Source organism: Pistacia vera, unplaced genomic scaffold, assembly GCF_008641045.1.
Source record: "Pistacia vera cultivar Batoury unplaced genomic scaffold, PisVer_v2 Contig152, whole genome shotgun sequence".
NCBI classification, from domain to species: Eukaryota; Viridiplantae; Streptophyta; class Magnoliopsida; order Sapindales; family Anacardiaceae; genus Pistacia; species Pistacia vera.
In genome coordinates this window covers 1,563,369-1,585,181 of record NW_022195597.1, presented here as the reverse complement: position 1 = coordinate 1,585,181, position 21,813 = coordinate 1,563,369, and the positions used below count along the sequence as shown (strand labels likewise).

Below are 21,813 nucleotides of genomic sequence, written 5' to 3'. Positions count from 1 at the left end.
GAACCTACTATCCATTCAGTAAGCAAGAGTAGCAAGAGAACTATGAAGGACTCACTAAAGGCAAGCTGCATTAGCACAGGAGCTGTTTTTCAACCCATCAAGGTGGAGATTGTTGGATGATGGCTTGAAACGCTGTCGTATTAGCACTTAAATGGAACGACATCGTTTTGATCCAAACTGAAGAAACAATCCTGAGCGTTGATGAAAAGAAGATCTAACGGCTGGAATTTAACCCTAATGTTAACCATATAAAAGCAGAGTTATTTGGCAGTTTACATATTCATTCATTTTGGCAAATCTCTCTCTTCTTCCTTAAACACCATTTTGAGTCTTTAGGGTTTTTCAATTTGGGTTGAGTGAATCTTGTAACTTGTTGATTGAGTGACTAGGTCAGGTCATTCTGAGTGTATTGTATACGTTGTTTATAGGGATTCGAAAGGTGTAATATCTAGGATGAGTTACGGGTTGAAGAAGGGGTTTTTGAGGGATTTGTATTGCTGTGTGTAATCTGTAATCTTGACAGTGGTTTAGTGCAGCGAGCTCGTGTGATTTTCGAGTTCAACGTGGACGTAGCTTGCTCAAATATAGAGCAAGTGAACCACGATAAATCTGGTTGTTCTTGTGTGTGTTTTATTGTGATTCTTGTTCTTGATCTATTGTTATTTGGTTGATTATTTCTGTGAGTGGTTATAACAATTATTATTACTCGTCAACTCACTTCTCATTGTTTCTTCTTCGATGACTTTCTTCTTCATTCGGCAGACAACCAAATCACTCTTCTTGTTCCTCAATAGGCTGTCATGAAGCAGATATTCCTTCATCACCCATTTTCCCTTTTCTTCAGTCTTCTTGGGGATAAACGTAAGACTCCGTTTGTATCCAATGCGTTGTCTTCTGTCACCACCGTTGTACAAATCTTCATCACCCTGAGTTCTCCATGTTCTGCTTCCTGTAGCACGTTTAACTCTGGAACCTTTCTCCGATTTCTTTCTAAGCTTTGTGAAAAAGTAAAGAGTAGTCTCTATCGTAGCTTTAAAGAAATTCTTCCACGCATCAGTTTCATCGTAGAGATCGCACTCAATCATAGCAGATGATGAAGAGAGTGGGAAGCCATGAGTTTTGTTATAAAGATAATGAAGAATGATTTCTTCATCAGTTGGATAAAAACGATAACACAGTGGAATCTCCATTATTATTAAACTAAAAGATAGAAGGCAGTAAGAGAAAGGGAGAGAGATTTATATATAGAAGCAGTGGCGTGAATAGCAAGTAATCCTACTATATCTTTGTTTCCTTAATATTGATTTAGGTTTTATCGCCTGAGTTTCCTTATTTCTATCAAATTAAACTAGCAAAACAATTTTAATTACCTAGGGCTCTTATTAGATAATTAAATAATAGGGACCTGAGTGTATCCTCTTAAGTTGAATTTTAACTGACCTTTCTGCCTTATGTTTTTCGGGTTCTGGGAGGCAGAATACAAGCACATCAATGTTATTCATTTGATTCCTATAAGTAGACATCCAATGTAGTGTTAATTATTATACTAGAAAATTCGTTATTTTTCTGTTTCCTTATGTTTTGGTTTTATTTTGTTAACTAATTGATTACTTCAAGTCATTGATATATAGATTTAATTTGACAAACAAACAAGTTTAATTTTCATTAGAAATTATGAAATAAAACAATCTCATTAATCATAAACTGAGCATTGTTGGGTTACTGCTTCAATGGCGCATAAAAATGGTGATTCCATTGCATTGCTACATTACTAACGGCATCATGCTGATAAGTCAATGATGTTTTGGAGTCTTCCATAATGTTTTGATCACACCTCCCATTCACTCAGTCGTCCATCGTAAACACTAAGAATCGAATTATAAGAAACCCTAATCTTTCCATGCAATCATCAGCATTCATCAGTGCATTGATCCATCGTAAATAGCTGGTCATCTGCCATGAGTACCGCCTCCAGTTCTTCATCAAAAGTGGAGTTTGATTGATCAGATGGCACCACTGAAGTATTATTATTAGCCAAGAAGTTTCTGCCATTGATATTCTTCATTAGCTCTTCCCCCTTCACCTTCTCCTTGATTTGGCAGAGCACGTAGTGATCGAAAGGATTAGTATTAGCAGGAACTAAACTTTCATGGAGACGATACTCGTGCATCACCCATTTACCCTTTTCTTCATTCTTCTTCTTTTTCGGCACAAACGTGAAGCTCTTCTTGTAGCCTACTTGCTGTTTCTTCTCACCGCCATCAACACTCATATACACATCCTTATCATGTTACGATCTCCATGTTCCGGATTCCGTAACCCTCCCAATCTTCGAACGTCCAATCTTCTTAAGCTTCGTAAGAACATAAAGCCTGTCCTCTCTTCTCTCTTCCAAAAGCTTCTTCCAAACGTGAGTTTCATGGTAAACATCACAGTGAATCACAGCGTTGGAAGGAAGCTGAAGACCATGGACTTTGTTATAGAGATAAAAAATTATCTCCTCGTCGGTGGGATCGAACCTAAAACAAAATGGCAAGCAATCCATTGGTTTCCGTATTACTGAATAATAAGAGAAGAGTAACAATTTATAGAGTTGGTTTCCTTATTAAAATTAAAATCTATTTCGTTTCCTAATTAGAAAGGTGTTAGATACATAAATCTGCATCAACAAGAGAAATTCGATTGATCCTGTCGGAATCAAAATGGATATGAGTGTGATTAAACCAAAATTGATGTGAGTGTGATTAAAGATAATCAGTGATGAAGGTATCAAGATGCAATAAAGTAAAATATAATGAGAGTTTTTAAAGTGGTTCGGTGAGGTAAACTCTAAAGCTTACGACTACTATTTTGTATTTGCGGTAAGAGCTTACAATGTAAATCCTACAAAGATTTTGTAACCCCTTTTCATAATTTGAGGAGGTTTATATACAAGATTTGTAGGAAGGAAATAGTGAAAACAAATGGATTACAATTGATCTAAAATGTAATTCTGATATTCTCGCGATTGGGTGCTGGGATTACGTAGAAATTGTTGTTAATCTAATCTTTTCCGCAATATCTGGGATCTGAGATACTCTGAGAATTGATTGAATGATTACTCGGATTATTCGCAACTAGCTTATGTTGGGTTGAGCTACAGCTTGACGAGCTTATGCTAGGTCGACCAAACATCGTTGCTGAACTGGTTCTGAGTCGAGCTATATCCTCACAATAGCTCAAGCTTGGGGAAAAAATCACACACAACAAAAAGATAATCTTTATTTAAGATATTTATTTTCTAATTAAAATTTAAAATAAGGTAATATTTTTATTTTAAAAAATCGTAATTAAAATATGTGTTTAATGAAAATAATTAAAAATAGTTCTTCAAGTAGGCAGAATAAAATCACATCAATGTTATTCGCCTTCAATTTCCCATTCGTTGGATGATGTGTTCATCAACTCATGATTTTGGAATTAAACAAACTAAATATATAGACCTGCAGTGTATAGGATTTAATTAATTCCTAGTGTTACAAATCCCACGTAAAAAATTATTAGGGAGCTCGAGTTTATAAAGGGAAAATCCCTCCGTCTAATAGCATTTTAGGTATAAAACTCGTAACTTGTAATAAATGGTATCATGGTAAATCTGATCTAAAATGTCAAACGCATATGAATCCCATATCAGAAGTGAATCTCCAAGCATGTTATTATAAATTCTTTTATTCACTTTCTAATTCTATGCTTATTTTCATAATTAAAAATTTATCATAAACTTTCTTCAAATCTCTTCCAACTTATTATAAACTCTTTCAATAATTAAAAAAAAAAAAAAAAAGACAAAAGTATTTAATTAAACTTATGACAATTTACATCTATGTAAATTTACGGGGTTTTAAATATTTACCAAAATTCATCTAAACTTCTCTAAAATTTGTTACTTTTATTTGGGAAGATTTTCTATTTAATTTATCTTTTTTTCTTCAGTTTATTGTTAATAAGAGTAATGTAGCATATTATATTAAAATTTTCATCTTAAATAATATATTATGGTAAAAAAACTCGTCACTTATTATCCCAAATTATTAATTTAATAGTTAAAAAGCCCGCGTCGTGCGGGTTGCTTATGAAATTGGTTTTGACACCATATTTGTTTAAATAATTGGATGTTTCAATTGGTTGATGTCTACTATATAGGTATATACATTGTATAGGTCGGAAATGATCTATTGAATCTCCTAATTATGTTAGTTATAAATTACAGAATATACTAACATAATTTTAAAATTATACAATATAAATACTATCCTAAGACTGAGTAAAATAATAAATTAGAAATAATTTGTGATAGTATTTAATTTAATGTTCAATTAATAATTAAAGTAATAAATAATAAAGAAATTAATAATAGTATTTTCATATAAATATTACATATGAATGTATACTTATTTAATCAATTTAAGTGTTATTAAATTGTAATGTTTTGTGAACGGGACAATTAATGTTGAACCAACAGTCCTACTGTTTTGCTTGAAAATTGGGTTACTATTTATTTAGGGTTAATATTAAACTGTAATGTTTTGTAAACTGGACAATTAATGTTGAACCAAAGGTCCAGCCGCTTTGCTTGAAAATTGGGTTACTATGTATTTAGGGTTTTCTTCATTTCCCTTTTAGCTGACATATATTTGTGCACGTTTGTTTATAGAATTGCATTTCAAGTATTGTTATTTGTCGATAATATAATGTTGTTTATGAAGTATTATGCATACCAATTTACTCGCTCTAGGACAATTCAATTTTATTTATGTAAGCACAACATACAAACTGAAGAAACAAATTCAAATATTCAATACATCATTGACAATTCGCACATTATCTATCGGAACTGGATGTATTTTTGCCCAAAGTGTGATATTTCTCTTTTCTTTTTCTTTTCAACTTTTTATTAACCCTGAACATTCTTGAGGGTTTGGTTGGATCTAGAATCCAGGGTAAACCTACAAAAACATTCAAATGCTCTCTTACTGATGTTTGACGTCAAAGCTTCATTCAGATAGGGCCATGGTTGAGAGTTGTCTGCCTGTACAGTCTTTCCATGAATCACCAAAATTTTTCTGATACTCATCTACCACTTGTCAGAAGAAGCATAAAACCTTCTAAACAACTATTTAGTTGATGATTTCTTTGTCACTGTACACACCGATCCCAAAGCAACTTTGAGATCTATCTCAAAAATTGACATCAAATGAGATCCATTAATCACCGGTCACATCAATTAAATATACACAATAATCCAATAAAGAAATTGAATAGAGTGAGAGAATACCTAAGAGGTGGATAAATATGTTATATTTAATAAATTTCATGCTTCAGTTCTCTTTATTGTACAAATTACATCCAGCTACAATTAACCAGAAAATCATGTCATAATCAAAATACCAGTTAAACCAAAAAAAAATGAAAATGATTTGATAATTGGGTGGTCCACAGGAATATTGGCAACCCATTTTCTAAGGTTTTATGTTTATGCTGAAAAGGACTCTTGATTACAGGCCCGGCTTAACCCCTAGGCAGATAAGGCACCTGCCTAGGACCCCAAAAAAGGGTGTTAAAAGGGAGTCCCAAAATTATATTTTAAAGTACTTTTTAATATATTTATAATTTTTTCAATTTTCATCAATCCCACCATTTACTTGCCTATGCCTACCTCTACCCAAAATGATTTTTGTAAGAGTTTTTTAATATAATTATAATTTCTCAAGTCCCATCTATTCCCCCATCCATCCAATCAGCCATGCGTATCTCTTAAACTTAAAACACAAATGGTGGCTCACTTTTCCATTGTAAATTGAAACACTTTCACGCAACTCTCCAACTCTCAAATATCAAATCACATCTCCTCTCTCCCCCAAATTGGAATAACCATCTCTTATATAAACCTCATTTCATTCAAGGTTTTCTCATCTTTTACTCTTATTATTCTACCTCAGTTTACTCTCGTCTCTCCTTTCTCATCTATTTTACTCTCTTGTCTCTCCTTTCTCATCTATTGTCTCTCCTTTCTCATCTTTAGTACGTGAATTTATAAAGTGAATGTGATTTATATTATTATTGTTATGCAAGGTAATATTTAGAGTTTTAAATCATTTTATTCTTAGCATTGTTAACTGATTTTACTTTATATTTGATCAAGTGATTTACATTATTATTTTTATGCAGGGTAATAATATAAGATTTTTTAGTATTAGCATAGCAAAAAGCAAAATCAAGAGCATAAATTAGGTGCTAAAATTCCTTCTTAATTTTTATAATTATTTTTATTTTAGCAAAATAATATTAAGAGCTCTAAATTATTTATTCTTTGAATATAGATGTCTACTAGGAAGTGTGAATTTGGATTTGAAAAACGAAAAAAAAAAAAAAAAAAAGAATAGAAGAACTAATTCAATCCCAAAAAGGTGCACTTGATAAATTTGTTATTAATACAAAATACTAAATGTTAGAAAAACCAAATGAAGATTTAAATGAAAAATCATTTGAAAATTGTGAAGAAATTTTTAAAGATAACAATTCAAATTCATCAAATACGAGTGAAGAGTCTCATGAAAATTTAGAAGAAGAAATTCCATTCGACAAAAATGAAAATATTAATGATGAAGATGCAACAACTATTAAAAATATTTATGACCCGATACACTAGAATAATTTAGACACAAATTTATGTGATTTATTAGTTGAAAAAGGTCTAATTAGACAAGTTTTAGATTTTCTAAGAGATGAAAATTCTAGACGCTTTTCTACAATTCATTACATTCGAAAATTATCAAATGGAGAAAAACATGATAGAAAATGGCTAATATATTCAAAAGAATTAAATAAAATATTTTGTTTTTGTTGTAAATTATTTAGTTTAAAAGCAAATACAATTCAATCAGCAAATGAAGGGTGTGGAGATTGGAAAAATCTTAGTGCCACGCTTAAAAGTCATGAAATAAGCAATGAACATGCTATAAATATGAACATTTGGGTTGATGTTGAGATGAGATTGCTTAAAAACAAAACAATTGATAAATATTTACAAGAGAGTAAATAAAGAGAAAAAGCATTGGAAGAATGTACTATTAAGAATTATAACGGTCGTAAAAAATCTTTCAAAAAATAATTTGGCATTTAGTAGTACAAATGAGAAGATTTATCAAGAAAATAATGGAAATTTTTTTGAGTTTAATTGAAATGATTGCTGAGTTTGATCCAATAATGCAAGAACACCTTAGACGTATTCAAAATGGAGAAATTCATACTCATTATCTTGGTCATAATATACAAAATGAGTTGATAAATATTTTAGCATTAGAAATAAGAAATACCATTATTAAAAAAAAATCAAAGAATCAAAATATTTTTCAGTTATACTTGATTGTACCCTAGATACAAGTCATCAAGAACAAATGTCACTTATATTAAGATGTGTAGATATTTCAATAAGTCCAATAAAAATAGAAGAGTATTTTATAGATTTTATAAAAGTGGATGGTATTTCTGGTCAAGACCTTTTTAATGTTCTCACAAGTATATTAAAAAATCTTGAACTTGATGTAAATAATGTGAGAGGATAAGGATATGATAATGGGTCCAATATGAAAGGTAAACATCAAGGTGTGCAAAAAAGATTATTATATATAAATTCTAGAGCATTTTATACACCATGTGGTTGTCATAGTCTTAATTTAGTTCTTTGTGATATGACTAATTCATGTGCTAATGCTATTATATTTTTTGGAGTGACACTACGTATATACTCATTATTTTCTTCTTCTACAAAACGATGGAAAATTTTGCAAGATCATGTTTCTAATTTGACACTGAAGCCATTATCACAAACACGTTGGGAAAGTCGTGTTGAAAGTGTTAAAGCAATAAAATTTCAAACTCCACAAATAAGAGATGCTTTATATCAATAAGTAGAAACTAGTGAAGATCCTAAAACAAAAAGTGAAGCTATTTCTTTAGTAACGTATGAGATTGAAAATTTTGAATTTCTATTAGGCATGAATATTTGGTATGAAATGTTATTTGCTGTTAATGTGGTTAGTAAATATTTATAATCTAAAAATATGGACATTGTTGTTGCAATAGATCAGTTGAAAGGTCTTGTTTCATTTTTTAAAAAATATAGAGAAAATGGATTTACATCTTCTATGATTTCTACTAAAGAGATTGCTAAGCAAATGAATATAGAACGAAAATTTCATAAAAAACGTATAATAAAGAGAAAAAACAATTTGATGAGAATGAAAACGAAGAGATGAAATTATCTGCTGAAGAATCTTTTAGAATAAATTATTTCACATATTTAGTTGATCATGCCATTTCCTCACTTCAAAGTAGGTTTGAACAATTTGAAATATATAGTAATAATTTTGGTTTCATTTATAATATAGAAAAGTTAAAATTGCTTGATGATGATAGTTTGCAGAAACATTGTTTAAATTTTTAAAACTTTTTAAAACATGACATGCTCTCTTATATTGATGGTTTAGATTTATATTCAGAATTAAAAGTTTTAAAAGAAATTATAAACGTGAAAATTAAAACACCACTTGAAATACTAGATTTTATAAAAAAAGGTAAATTCTTTTCCAAATGCATGGGTAGCTTATATAATACTGTTAACTATTCTTGTTACTGTAGCTTCAGCAGAAAGAGGTTTTTTAAAATTAAAGTTAATAAAATCTTATTTGCATTCAACTATGTCACAAGAAAGATTAGGTAATTTAGCTATATTATCAATTGAAAAAGATTTGGTTTCTAAACTTGAATATAAAAATTTAATTAGTGATTTCGCATCTCAAAAGACAAGAAAAATAAATTTGAAATAATTTTTTAATATATACTTATATTATTAGAAGACCCTTAAAGCAACTCTTGTCTAGGGTCACAAATGTTCTTGAGACGGCCCTGCTTGATTATAAATATAAAAATGGCTTACTTGTCCATTGTATATGGTGACATTCACCCCTTTTGCAAGTAGTTCATCCACCTGTAAGATAAAAGATGATTAATGTAAAATTTAGAATATCTTATGAAAATAAAACAAAAACCCATATCACAAATGCACCCAAAATGATAAGGATGTGTTGGGCAACCATGCATTTTATTTATGAGAAGATAGTATGGAATGTTTGACTTCAATATTAAACCAAATGAAATGAGTTATAGTTGAGCTTTCAAACACATTTGAGTGGTGACAAAGGAATCATACATTTCCGGACAGAATGATTCCTTCAAAGTATAAATTAAGTTATTTATGTCAATTAAATCATGAAAAATATGCCAATACTAAGTTTTTTTGAAATTTCTAATGTACCTCATTAATCCTGGGTCTCGTAAAATCACCTTGAAGCTGTGTGAATACGTAATCCGATTGCCCTCCTCATCTGTCAAAAGTATAAACAAAATCTTGAGTAAAATAAAATATCAAACCATTCACTTCGATTTTTTATTTGAAAAGAGGTAGAAGAAGACTTATGTCACATTTTTAGGAATAATCTTGAGCTTCTTTTTAATTTCGCCATTCTATCAAGCTATCAAGATCACCATCTCCATCAGGAGTAGTAGCAGATTTCAAGTAACTCAGGTATCTTGAGTACCTTCTTATTGCAGTATCTTGATTACCTTCTTATTGCAATTTTTTCTGATGAAGTACCTTCTTATTGCAAGAATCTCCATATCAAAAGCATCAAGTTCAAGCCTGTTTGGTACAGTAATAGCATAATACGGTAAACTCAATTTTCCCTTCCGTGACTTACTTTTTTCACCAACCACAAAGTCATTAATCTTAGTCAATACATCATTGCATGCATCAAACAGATATTCAACTTTTTTGGAGTATTTCCTGACTAAACCCAAAAGAAAGTATGCCAGAACTCGATATGTCACAACATCGAAGTCATTTAGCAAAATCTCCTCTGCAAACCACAAAATAAATAAATAAAGGGAAAGAAGGTAAAGTGGAACCAGAAATTTAAGTTACCAGAAAAAATTGACAATAATCTAAACTTGCAAAAGTAAACAAAAAAATTGCACTGAAAATGTGATCTAAATTCTCACTAATGTTAGAGAACACAATCCAGTGGTTTTGGCAGACGCCATGTTCCAAAATACTTAATTCATTATGCCTTCAAAAGTGTTCTGCTGTACTTCGAGGGGCATTTTACATTTCCTGCATTTCTTAAAATTTATTACAGATTGACTTAATCAAGTGTCAATCAATTTATCTCACCCAAACCGCATTCTGAAGGTTATGACTCCAACACATAGCTTTCAAAGTGCCTAAAGTGTTTAAGAACTCGAATATGTAGATTTTTACTGTCTTGAAAAAATGCTAAACCTTTGGTTTTACATATATCCATTGAATCAACCAAACAAGCAATTACTAAATGCAAAAGTTAGCAGTAAATCAAACTTCAGTGTGAAAATTTGTTAGTGATATCGGGTCCATACCCGAATCCAGTAAAAAATTGTAAAAAGCCTGAAGCAAAACAATTCAGTGTATAAAAACACAATTCAGTCGTCATTTATTTCATTAACAAAACCATTTTTTTTTTTTTTTTAATACAGTATCACGGAGCTGCTGCTAGCACTAATCACTTCTTCAAGTTCACTCCATGAATTTGTGGCATCGACAAATTGACCATCTTCAAGTTGCTGCTTAATTTTTTGACCCAGACTGTTTGCCAAAGGGTATCATATTTAACTTTTAACATAGCAGAAAATTTACAGCCGCTTAATTATCTGCTTTTATTTTGTTTACACAGAATGTTAAATATGCGATGCAGACCTGTTTGATTTCTCCAAGCCATTGTTATCAAGCCGCGAGACATCCTTAAGCTGAGGACCCCTTAATAAAATTTTAGATTATTGAGAATATTAGATTACTGGGAATATTGGATTACTGAAAAGTTAGATCACCGTGAAGATTACTGAGAATCTTTAGGAAAATATGTTTGTTTAATTAGTGGGTATGGTATATTAATATGTTTGGTTGAGAAGAATAAATTGGCGGATATGTTATTTAAATTACTGAATTGTCCTCTAATTAAATATTATTATTATATTATTTTTTAATATTTGGACTATATAACCCCCCTGTATTTAAAAACTTAGCAAAAACAACCTCATAATAAAAGTTTGAAAAATCAACAAAGAACCCCCGCCAACCCAGCCGCTGCTGGCAACCACCGCAGGCCGTCGGCAACCTAACGGTGCACAGAAAGCAGGAAATGGCCTCCGTTTGCCGTATGGCTAGACGTAACGGATCTGGCTGTCAATGTTGGATCTGGTCTTTAACGGCCAGATATGGCCATATCGATGCACGGCGGCTATTTTCGGCCTTCAGTGGGCCGTTTCGACGACCGCGGCGATGGTTGCTGGCGGTAGGTGAGTGGGGGTGGTGGCTTGGGTGGGCTGCAATTTGTTTTGAATTTAAGGGTAATTTTGTCCAAAAAATTAATTAATTGGGGTGAAATAGTAAAAACTATATTTATGTAAATAAATTTAAAAATAAGGGCATTATTGTTCTAAAATTTTATTTATAAGGGATAGAATTGTAACAAAAAAAGATAACCTTGGGGGGCATTTGGTTGGGGGTTATCTAGGATTACTAGGGTTAAGTCATCTTATATTACTTTATTACCATATTTGGTTGTCAAGTAATGTAATATACTGGTAATCTTCAAATACCAATAGTGGTTACTATTAGTAATATTGGAGGTAATCTGATTACCTCAATTTTCTTAGGTATTCTAAGATTACTAGGGTTATCTTTTTTTGTTACAATTCTATCCCTTATTAATAAAATTTTAGGATAATAATGCCCTTATTTTTGAATTTATTTATATGAATATGACTTTTACTATTTCACCCCAATTAATTAACATTTTGGACAAAATTACCCTTAAATTCAAAACAAATTACAGCCCACCCCTACCACCACCCCTACCTACCTGTTGTTGGCAACCACCGCCATAGCCAGCCGCCGTCGCTACTGGAATGGTGCACGGAAGGCCGAAAATGGCCGCCATGCACCGATATGGCTATTTCTGGCCAGATTGTGCCTGATCTAGCAGTCAACGGCCAGATCGATGGCTATTGACTGCCAGATCAACGGATCTGGTCGTTAATAGCCAAATTTGTCACGTTTGGCCATTTTAGATCTGGCCGAAAATGGTCATACGGCTCACGGAGACCATTTCCTGCCTTCCGTGCACCGTTAGGTTACCGGTTGACGGACGGTAGACAGCGGTTGGGTTGGTGGGGGTGCTTTGTTGATTTTTTAAACTTTTATTATGAGGTTGTTTTTGCTAAGTTTTTAAATGTAGAGGGGTTACAATAATCCAAATAATAATCAATATTAAAAAATAATAATATAATAATATTTAATTAGAGGACAATTCAGTAATTTAAATAACATACCTACCAATTTATTCCTCACAACTAAACATATTAATATAACATACCCACCAATTAACCAAACACATTTTCTTAAAGACTCCCAATAATCTTCAAGGTAATCTATCTTTCCAATAATCTAAAATTCCCTAAACCAAACGCTCCCTAGTAATCTTAGAATACCTAAGAAAATGGAAGTAATCAGATTACCTCCAATATTACCAATAGTAACCACTATTGGTATTTGAAGATTACCGGTATTTTATATTACTTGACAACCAAACATGGTAATTAAGTAATATAAGATAACTTAACCCCATTAACCCCACTTAACCACCAACCAGACGCCCTTGTAACAATTATAGAATCCTACCTACGATTCAAATAGCCTAAAAAATCTATGCCAAATGTAAAAAACCAATATAATCATCAATAACACTACGGGCACCGAAAAAGTTGCACCGAAATTCTGTACCGGCCTACGTGTAACGCGCGTCTGAATTTTTTTACAATTTTTTTCTAGTGAACGGCTGTCCATCAAATTTGGACGGCCGTTCACTCACATGGACGCCCGTCCATATAAGGACGCCCGTCCATATTATATGGACGGGCGTCCCCATTTAAAGGACGCCCGTCCATAAATAAAATATAATAAAAAATTTTGTAAAACATTATGGACGGCCGTTCATAGGTTGTGGACGGCAGTCCCTTAATTTTGGACGGGCGTCCGCAAATACAGGACGCCCGTCCATTAAGTTTGGACGAGCGTCCGTAAAGAATGGACGGCCGTCCAAACTTAATTTGTTTTAAAAAATAAAATAAAAAATTTGGACGCCCGTCCATAAATTGTGGACGGGCGTCCTTTAAGTTTGGACGAGCGTCCGTAACTAATGGACGCTCGTCCATTATGTATGGACGGCAGTCCACACTTAAGGGACGACCGTCCCTTGTGTAAACAACAAATTTAAAATTCATGAAAATGTCAAGAAACTGGAATTTTCTTGACATTTTCACTCCGATCTCTTCAGCCACGCTTCACTCAGTTCAACGCCCTCCATTTCATCGTCATACTCCACTCTAAAAACTCCCTCTTCATCTTTCCCAAGTTTCCCAGCCAGCTGATGAAACTATTCCAGAACAACCTTCAACCCGTCCTTAAGTTTCTCAACCATGGCGTCGAACTCTTCGTTACCCTTATAAAGAAGCAGCTTCTGGTTGTAGTAAAAAGCTAGATATGGAAGATCGAAGGTGATCAATTGGCATTCTCTTCTTCCTATTATCTTGCCGGCCTTGACGTGGGTTTTTCCGGTGACTTTCACCTTCATTGTGTCTTGTGATTTCTTCTCCACTTCTTGGGTTGCCATTGTGACTGAGTTAAGGAGTAGTGTTGTTAAGATAGTAAAGATGGAAGAGATCGGATGAATTTTAAATTTTCAAAGATGGAATAGAAAAGGGAAAATACCCAGTTGGGGTTGTCTTTGTTTTGAGTTTCACTTAAGAGTTTGTTGGGTTAGTGCAGAGAAAAGAGAAGAAATAAAAGAACAGCGAATGAACAAACTTTTAGTGTGATTTTCTCACCTAGACGATATTCGATTGCCTTCAGACTATGCAACTTAATTCTTTACGGAACGCGCTCATCTCCCTCCACTTTTCACTTCAACTGAAATCATATAAAACAGTCCATTCTCCCTTAAGATACCTATCATGGTGATGAGAGTATACTCATTAGAGCCAATTTCAGCAGCAGCAGTGGTGGCGGCAATTGCTTCATGTCATTTCCATTCAGAAAATCATGAAACTTTAGAACCATTACAACTATACCATCTGTCAAAATCTACGTACAATTCCATCAAAATTGATTAGGCAAGAGCTTGGTTCTCCTTGCATCACCTATTATCAGTTTCAGAAACATTGACCTTAAATATGCAATCCTCATTTTCGCTGCCTACCACTCTCCGGTGTACATCCAACAAGCCACCTCTATATGACATATAAACATTCAATATATCAATCAAAATTTAATTAAATAAGATAAATAGAGGTGAAAACAAAATTTGTCGATACCTAGCCATGATGAAAACATAATTGCCACACTGAGATATACAAAATCCAATGAGTACTGCAACAAAAATAAGTTAGAAAGTTAAAGATGAAGTAATTTCTTGAAGAATTTTGGATACCTTCGCAATTTTGTGAGAAGCTATTTTGGGGGCAAGATAAGCCAATCCAATAATATTGATCATCCTCTCGAAATATATAAAGAAAACAGGAATTGAAACCCCGTGAATAATTGCACCAATTGATTCCAAAGCCATTAACACACTGTCGTAAAAATCTGCAAATGTAAATAGTTTTAGCAACGAAACTCTATTAAGCTTCTTCTCTTCTTCTTTCTTTTCCTTAGTAATCTTATCATCATCTTGGTTACTTAGCGCTCTCATTTTGGCCAAAACTTGTACTCAAACAAAACAAGAAGAAGAAGAAGAATGAACTAGAATAGAATATGAGAGAAAGAATAATGGACAGCCGTCCCTTAAGTGTGGACTGCCGTCCATACATAATGGACAGGCGTCCATTAGTTACGGACGCCGGTCCAAACTTAAGGGACGCCCGTCCACAATTTATGGACGGGCGTCCAAATTTTTTAAAACAAATTAAGTTTGGACAGGCGTCCCGTATTTGCAGACGCCCGTCCAAAATTAAGGGACGACTGTCCACAACCTATGAACAGCCGTCCATAATGTTTCGTAAATTTTTTTATTATATTTTATTTATGGACGGGTGTCCTTTAAATGGGGACGCCCGTCCCTTGTATATGGATGCTCGTCCATATAATATGGACGGGCGTCCATGTGAGTGAACGGTCGTCCAAATTTGATGGACGACCATTCACTAGAAAAAAATTGTAAAAAAATTCATACGCGCGTTACACGTAGGCCGGTACAGAATTTCGGTGCAACTTTTTCGGTGTTCGTAGTGTTATTGATGTGTCAAAATAAAGGAATTTTACCTCTTTAAAATGATAATCATATAACTTATAACTTAGATTATATATATATATATAAAATTTGAATTTGAATTTGTTTGAAAAAAAGAAAAAAAAAAGTTACAAACGTTGACCCATGTGCATAAAATACCCGACCCATTTTAAGATTCAGATAAACCTCTCAAAACCCCCAGTCCCAACAGCAAAAAAACTGCAGCTGCTTGTGCAGCTAAGACAGTGAGACATTTTCTCAAAATTCTCTGTCGTTCTCATAAAAAAATGGACATTTCAATCCCTTTCAAACCGAACCCACTTCTTTCATCTTCAAATTCACTCACAAAAGCGGTTCCTTTCCCAAAACGCCAGACGCACAGGCCTAGAATTTCCCGCCAAAATCCCATCTTTAGAGTTTATTCCTCTGCAAATCCGAATGGGTCAGATGGGTTTTCTTGGCCGAGTATTGCTCGATCTATTGAGGTCGGGTCGGAGCGGTTCTGGTCCAACTTTGGCCAGTCGGTCAAGAGGGAAACCGGGTTTGACTTTGAGGAGGCTAATGTGAAGGTGGGTGAGTTGGTGGGGCGAGTTAAGAACGGAGTGAAGAAGGGTGAGGCTGAGTTCACTCGGTTCAGGACTGTTTTGGTGCCTGAGTTCGTGGATTGGAATAGGTGGGAGCGTTGGAAGGTAATCTTGTTGATTTTGATTGCTACCCTTTTGCCTAAATTTGTGTTTGGCTGATAAGAAGGAGCGGGGAAAGTGTAGAATTAAAGAAAAAATGAACTTTTTTCTCAATTTTTCTAGTTGCTACTTGTTTGATTAGATGAACATTGGTAATTTTGTTGATTAAGATTGAGACACTTTTGCTTGATTTTGCGTTTGGTTGCTAAGATAGTGTGCGGAAAATGTAGAATTAGAAAAAAAGAAATGAGTATTTTGAATGATCTTCTTCTTCTTTTTTTTTTAACTTCTATTTATAAGACATTGTTATAGTTGTTTACTATATGCAGGATGTCAAGAATTGGGAGCCTAAAAGGATTGGTGCATTAATTCTCTATGTTTTTGTTGTGATCATTTCTTGTCAAAGAATATATGTCGCTGTTCGTGCGCCTTACCTTGATCGTCAAAGAAAAGAGGTAACAGAGGCTTACATGGAGGCATTGATTCCTGAGCCATCCCCTATTAATATCAGAAAGTAAGTGATCATTAATTGCAGTTGCATCCAATTGATGTTATGATGAGACATGTTTTGGGACTCGATTGAAGTCTTTGAGAATTAAATTCTGTTCTGTGGTTGTAGATTTAAGAAGAGTATGTGGAGGAAGACAACACCTAAAGGTCTAAAATTGAAGAAGTATATTGAAGGGCCTGATGGGACATTAATTCATGATAGATCTTATGTTGGAGAAGATGCTTGGATTGATGACCCAGAGCCTTCACAGGAAAAAGTGAAAAAGGTTATTGACAGCAATGAAAGATTGAGTGCAGAAGAAAAGAAAAAGTTAATTGAAGACTTGGGCATTTCAGGTTAGTTTATTTTTGACAGCCTGAATGTACGTAAAAAAATTATGCTTCCTATGTCTTGATATTAAGTTGTATAATCATTTTTCTGGTCTCATTATATTTTTTATTTCATGCATGTATTATGGTTCTGGTTGCTAATTTAGCACTGGAAATACTATGGTTCAAACAAACTTCTTTCTGATTTTGATTTTCTGGCAGTTTTGAAAGTAATCTGAAATATGATAACTATGCAGGAAAAGGCTTTGTAGATAAAAAATTTATGTTGGATGAGACAGTACATAGAATTTGAATGATTTGTAGTTAATTGTAAATGTGCCCTCGGCAAAGGCAGACATCACTTAAATTACTGTATGATTATTAAGCTCATATTAAAATTGTCAGTCAATTTGTAAATCTTCCTTCCAAAAGATAGACATTACTCTTGATTCCTAATATTAATTTGTGTGTGCGTGTTATATACTTGTCAAGAAGGTGAGGTTCAAGCAAATAAAAGTACTTGGCGTGAAAAACTTCGTGCATGGAAGGAGATCATGGAAAAGGAAAAGTTATCTGAAGAAGTAGATTCCTCAAATGCCAGATATGTAGTTGAATTTGATATGAAAGAGGTTGAAAAAAGTCTTCGCAAGGATGTGGTGGAGAAGGTGACAGAGACACAGGGAACCAGGGCTCTATGGATAGCGAAGAGATGGTGGCGCTATCGTCCTAAACTTCCTTACACTTATTTTCTTGACAAGCTAGATAGCTCCGAGGTAAAGTTTTTTGTTGCCCTTTGTTTTCTTTTCTCTCCCCATGCAGCTAAGTTGGTAAATGCCTACAGCTCTGTATTGCATGGATTTTGGGTTTTCAATTATTTAGTTTTGATATTTTTGAACAAAATTGGAATCATCAAATCATTTTATAAAGGTTAAATTACCTTATGCAGTTTCATGAATTCTTTCTACAGGTTGCTGCTGTTGTTTTTACAGAGGACCTGAAAAGATTGTATGTAACAATGAAAGAAGGTTTTCCATTAGAATATGTTGTACGTTCAACGTCTCATTTTTGTTACAGTAGTTTCACAAGTATACTTTCCTTATATCGTCTTGATGTTATATTTCTTTTGTAGGTTAACATTCCCCTTGATCCTTTCTTGTTTGAGATTATCTCAAGTTCTGGAGTTGAAGTAGATCTCCTTCAGAAGCGGCAGATCCATTATTTTCTAAAAGTTTTGATTGCTTTGTTGCCTGGACTGCTGATTCTCTGGCTGATAAGGGAGTCTGTGATGCTTCTCCATGTCACCTCTAATCGTTTTCTTTACAAAAAGTATAATCAACTTTTTGATATGGCTTATGCAGAAAATTTCATCCTGGTAAGCTCTAATTCTCCAACTTCCTTACTCTTCCTGTAATAATTGTCTTCACATTCTCCTAACATCATGTACTCATCCAGCCAGTTGGAGATGTTGGTGAAACAAAATCTATGTATAAAGAAGTGGTATTAGGGGGTGATGTTTGGGATCTGCTTGATGAGTTGATGATTTATATGGGGAACCCCATGGAGTATTATGAAAGAGGTGTCCAGTTTGTTCGGGTAATCTTTTCTATTTCTGTTAAAGATAAAAGCAATTCTTTTGGTGTTCCATTATAGAGATCTAATATGATCATACTTAATATTTTTTATGTCAGGGTGTTCTTCTGTCTGGACCACCCGGAACAGGAAAAACACTTTTTGCACGGACACTTGCAAAGGAAAGTGGGCTGCCATTTGTTTTTGCTTCTGGTGCAGAGTTCACAGATAGTGAAAAGAGTGGTGCAGCTAGGATCAATGAGATGTTTTCTATAGCGAGGAGAAATGTAAGCATTTTCAATTTTTCAGTTTTCTAAAGAAAAATCACTGGAGAGTGGATAAGATACTCACTAAATGTTCGTGTTGGTTGTAAACCAGTTATCATAATCTTGTAGAGCTATTGTGCTCACATCAATCATCGGAAATCATTGGATTGCTTATTCTGTGCGACATGCAAGTTGTAGTGTAAACTCTCTCTATGATTAAATGAGAAAGAGTAATTGGTTTTTTGTAAGCTATTGCATTTACATCAGTCATTAGTTGAAGAACCCAAAAGAGTAATTGGTTTTTTGTAAGCTATTGCATTTACATCAGTCATTAGTTGAAGAACCCAAATTCTTTTATCTATAATTTCTTATCATAACTCACTTGGATTAGGAAAATTTTGATGAGAAAAAGTTTAAGGAATTATAAACTCTTTTTTCGGATTGTCATGTTCTGATCATCATATTTCTACTTGTTAGTAAATGGAGTCAAAAGTGATGTTGAATCTGCAATTCTTGTTTGTAGGTTGCTGATATTTGATTTGTCAGCTCCACCAGAAAGCTCACCCTAGATTCTTTGATTACTGTTCCCTATATCAAATATACTTTGCAGTTTTAGGATAACTCTGCAAATAAGTGATCATAGTTTTGTATGAATTTTGTGTGCAGGCACCTGCGTTTATATTTGTAGATGAAATTGATGCTATTGCTGGAAGGCATGCAAGAAAGGATCCTCGAAGAAGGGCCACATTTGAGGCTCTAATTGCACAGCTTGATGGGGAGTAAGTGTATCAGTTATACTGGTTTGAATGCCAGTAATCTTACCATCTTGACAATAGATATAATTTAAATATTGATGCATGTTCCTTTGGACAACCCTGTAAATGTGAATTTGATGCTTCTCACCTTTAAGTTGGAAAGTTGTGCTTGCTTTCATGGTAGTGACTGTAGAGGCGATATTAAAGCCTAGTTCTAGACCTTCATGGATGCCCAGAAGAGGTCTATGAGGTGGCTTTGACCTAAAGGATTATTGAGGTCAACGACAATACATTAAATGTGCTAGATTTGATGGTCCTAGATTATGTGGTGTTCTTGCTTCGCCTGATTTTGTTCCTGCATCCATATGGATGATTTTGGTTCCGATAATCAGAAAATCAAATTTCTTGTTATCTGATAAGTTAACACTTTGTTAGCTTCCAGTTTCTATCTATTATAACGGAGACTGAACAGATTTTTAGTTTTCTTTTAATGTATACGTCAACCCTAATTGATGATGATTTCTTTGGTAGTACCAGGTGATTGGTTTTGGTGCTTTCTCACTTGTGTAAACTGATTTTCATATTCAACACTATCACATGTAGGAAAGAGAAAACTGGTGTTGATCGGTTTTCACTTAGACAAGCTGTGATATTCATTTGTGCCACCAATAGACCAGATGAATTGGACCTCGAGTTTGTCCGCCCTGGTCGTATTGACCGTCGTTTATACATTGGTTTGCCTGATGCAAAACAACGGGTGCAAATATTTGGTGTGCACAGTGCAGGAAAACAATTTGCAGAAGATGTTAACTTTGAACAGGTGAGTGGTTACTTATACATACATGCATACATCTTCTGTTGCATAGCTGCACGTGGCACAATTATGTATGCCACATGGTTGAGCTTTAAGTGCTGTGACAATTGCACAGAACAAGAGTAGAGTATTTATCCATATTGGAAGCGTTTGGTTTTGAGTTTTTCTCATTAAGGCCTTGTTAAAAAAAATATGACTATCATCACATTCACTGTTGGCATCACCATTGTCACCATTGAGGCAATAATATAAATTTACCTCCTACAGTTGTTTTCACTCGGAATTATACATCTGACAGTTTTGGGCTTATTGCTGTCTCCTCTTTCTTCACTTTACAGCTTGTCTTCCGAACTGTTGGTTTTTCTGGGGCAGATATTAGAAATCTTGTGAATGAAGCAGCAATAATGTCGGTAAGTTCATATCTTGTCCAAAATAATTTATCGCTGGTGCTTTATGTCCCAAAGCACCTATTACTCTAGTCAATCTTTTGGTTACTTTCATGTCCTTTATTTTTATACTCTTTGGGATAACCAAAATTTTATATATTTCAGAAGTTGTCTCCCTTTCAGTTAATCCCCTTATTTATTCACATCTCTGTGCATGTGTAGACACATCTTTTTATGGCATATGTCTCACTTGTGTTTGCTTAAACTCCCATTTGTGTTTTATGGCCTCAACTTTATTGCTTTTAACTGTGAAACATGTACTTATCTGAAAAGAATTTGTAGCCCAGCTGGAGTTTTGACTACACTAAAAGATAAATTTTGTCATCTTTTTGCAGCATAGTTTGTGAGTGTGTTGCTCACGGTTTCGAGTAAAATTTGTGCATTTGGCAGCAATCATTGAAAGAGTTGTCTGGGTTGATGGTTGCAGGTGAGGAAAGGACATTCTAAGATCTACCAGCAAGATATTGTTGATGTTTTAGATAAACAATTGCTTGAGGGTATGGGTGTGCTTCTCACAGAGGAAGAGCAACAGAAAATTGAACAAAGTGTATGTTCCTGCTTATATTAGTTTCTCAGCGGTACTTATGGAAGTAAAATTGGTTAGTGTATTGATCATTGGGTTATTATGTTTATGTAATAGGTGTCTTTTGAAAAGAAGAGACTGCTGGCGGTTCATNTATTGCAGTTTTAGGATACTCTGCAAATAAGTGATCATGATTTTATGTGAATCATCTGGGCGGACGCCTGCTTTTATATTTGTAGATGAAATGATGCTATTGCTGGAAGGCATGCAAGAAAGGATCCTTGAAGAAGGGCCACATTTGAGGGTGTAATCGCACAGCTTGATGGGAAGTAAGTACATCTGTTTATACCGGTGTGAAACAAGTAATCTTACATTAACAGGTCTAATTTAAATATTGATGCATATATATATATATATATATATAACAACCAGTCTTACAAATATTATTATAATTAATAACTAATTAACCTAGTTGATTAATTGGAGAGAAAAACACATAAATTCAGTTTTATAGATTAATTC

The 21,813-nt window shown here is 33.8% G+C and overlaps 2 protein-coding genes across 2 annotated transcripts; one reads left to right on the top strand and one right to left on the bottom strand.

The window, feature by feature from the left end:
* Window positions 1-671: 671 nt before the first annotated feature.
* LOC116124415 (NAC domain-containing protein JA2-like) lies at window positions 672-1,190 on the bottom strand. Its single transcript, XM_031410136.1, has one exon. The coding sequence runs from the start codon at window positions 1,188-1,190 to the stop codon at window positions 672-674; it is 519 nt and encodes a 172-aa protein (XP_031265996.1).
* A 14,435-nt stretch (window positions 1,191-15,625) lies between these two features.
* LOC116124414 (ATP-dependent zinc metalloprotease FTSH 12, chloroplastic-like) lies at window positions 15,626-21,459 on the top strand. The gene is made up of 13 exons (XM_031410135.1): window positions 15,626-16,105; window positions 16,429-16,613; window positions 16,719-16,945; window positions 17,414-17,691; window positions 17,886-17,963; window positions 18,048-18,290; window positions 18,371-18,511; window positions 18,607-18,774; window positions 19,420-19,532; window positions 20,112-20,328; window positions 20,661-20,732; window positions 21,196-21,315; window positions 21,409-21,459. The coding sequence occupies exons 1-13, from the start codon at window positions 15,704-15,706 to the stop codon at window positions 21,457-21,459; spliced, it is 2,295 nt and encodes a 764-aa protein (XP_031265995.1). The 5' UTR covers window positions 15,626-15,703.
* Window positions 21,460-21,813: the final 354 nt, after the last annotated feature.

Bases quoted from the DNA above. Each gene is read 5' to 3' on its own strand.
- LOC116124415 (XM_031410136.1), bottom strand. From the start codon at position 1,190: ATGGAGATTCCACTGTGTTATCGTTTTTATCCAACTGATGAAGAAATC.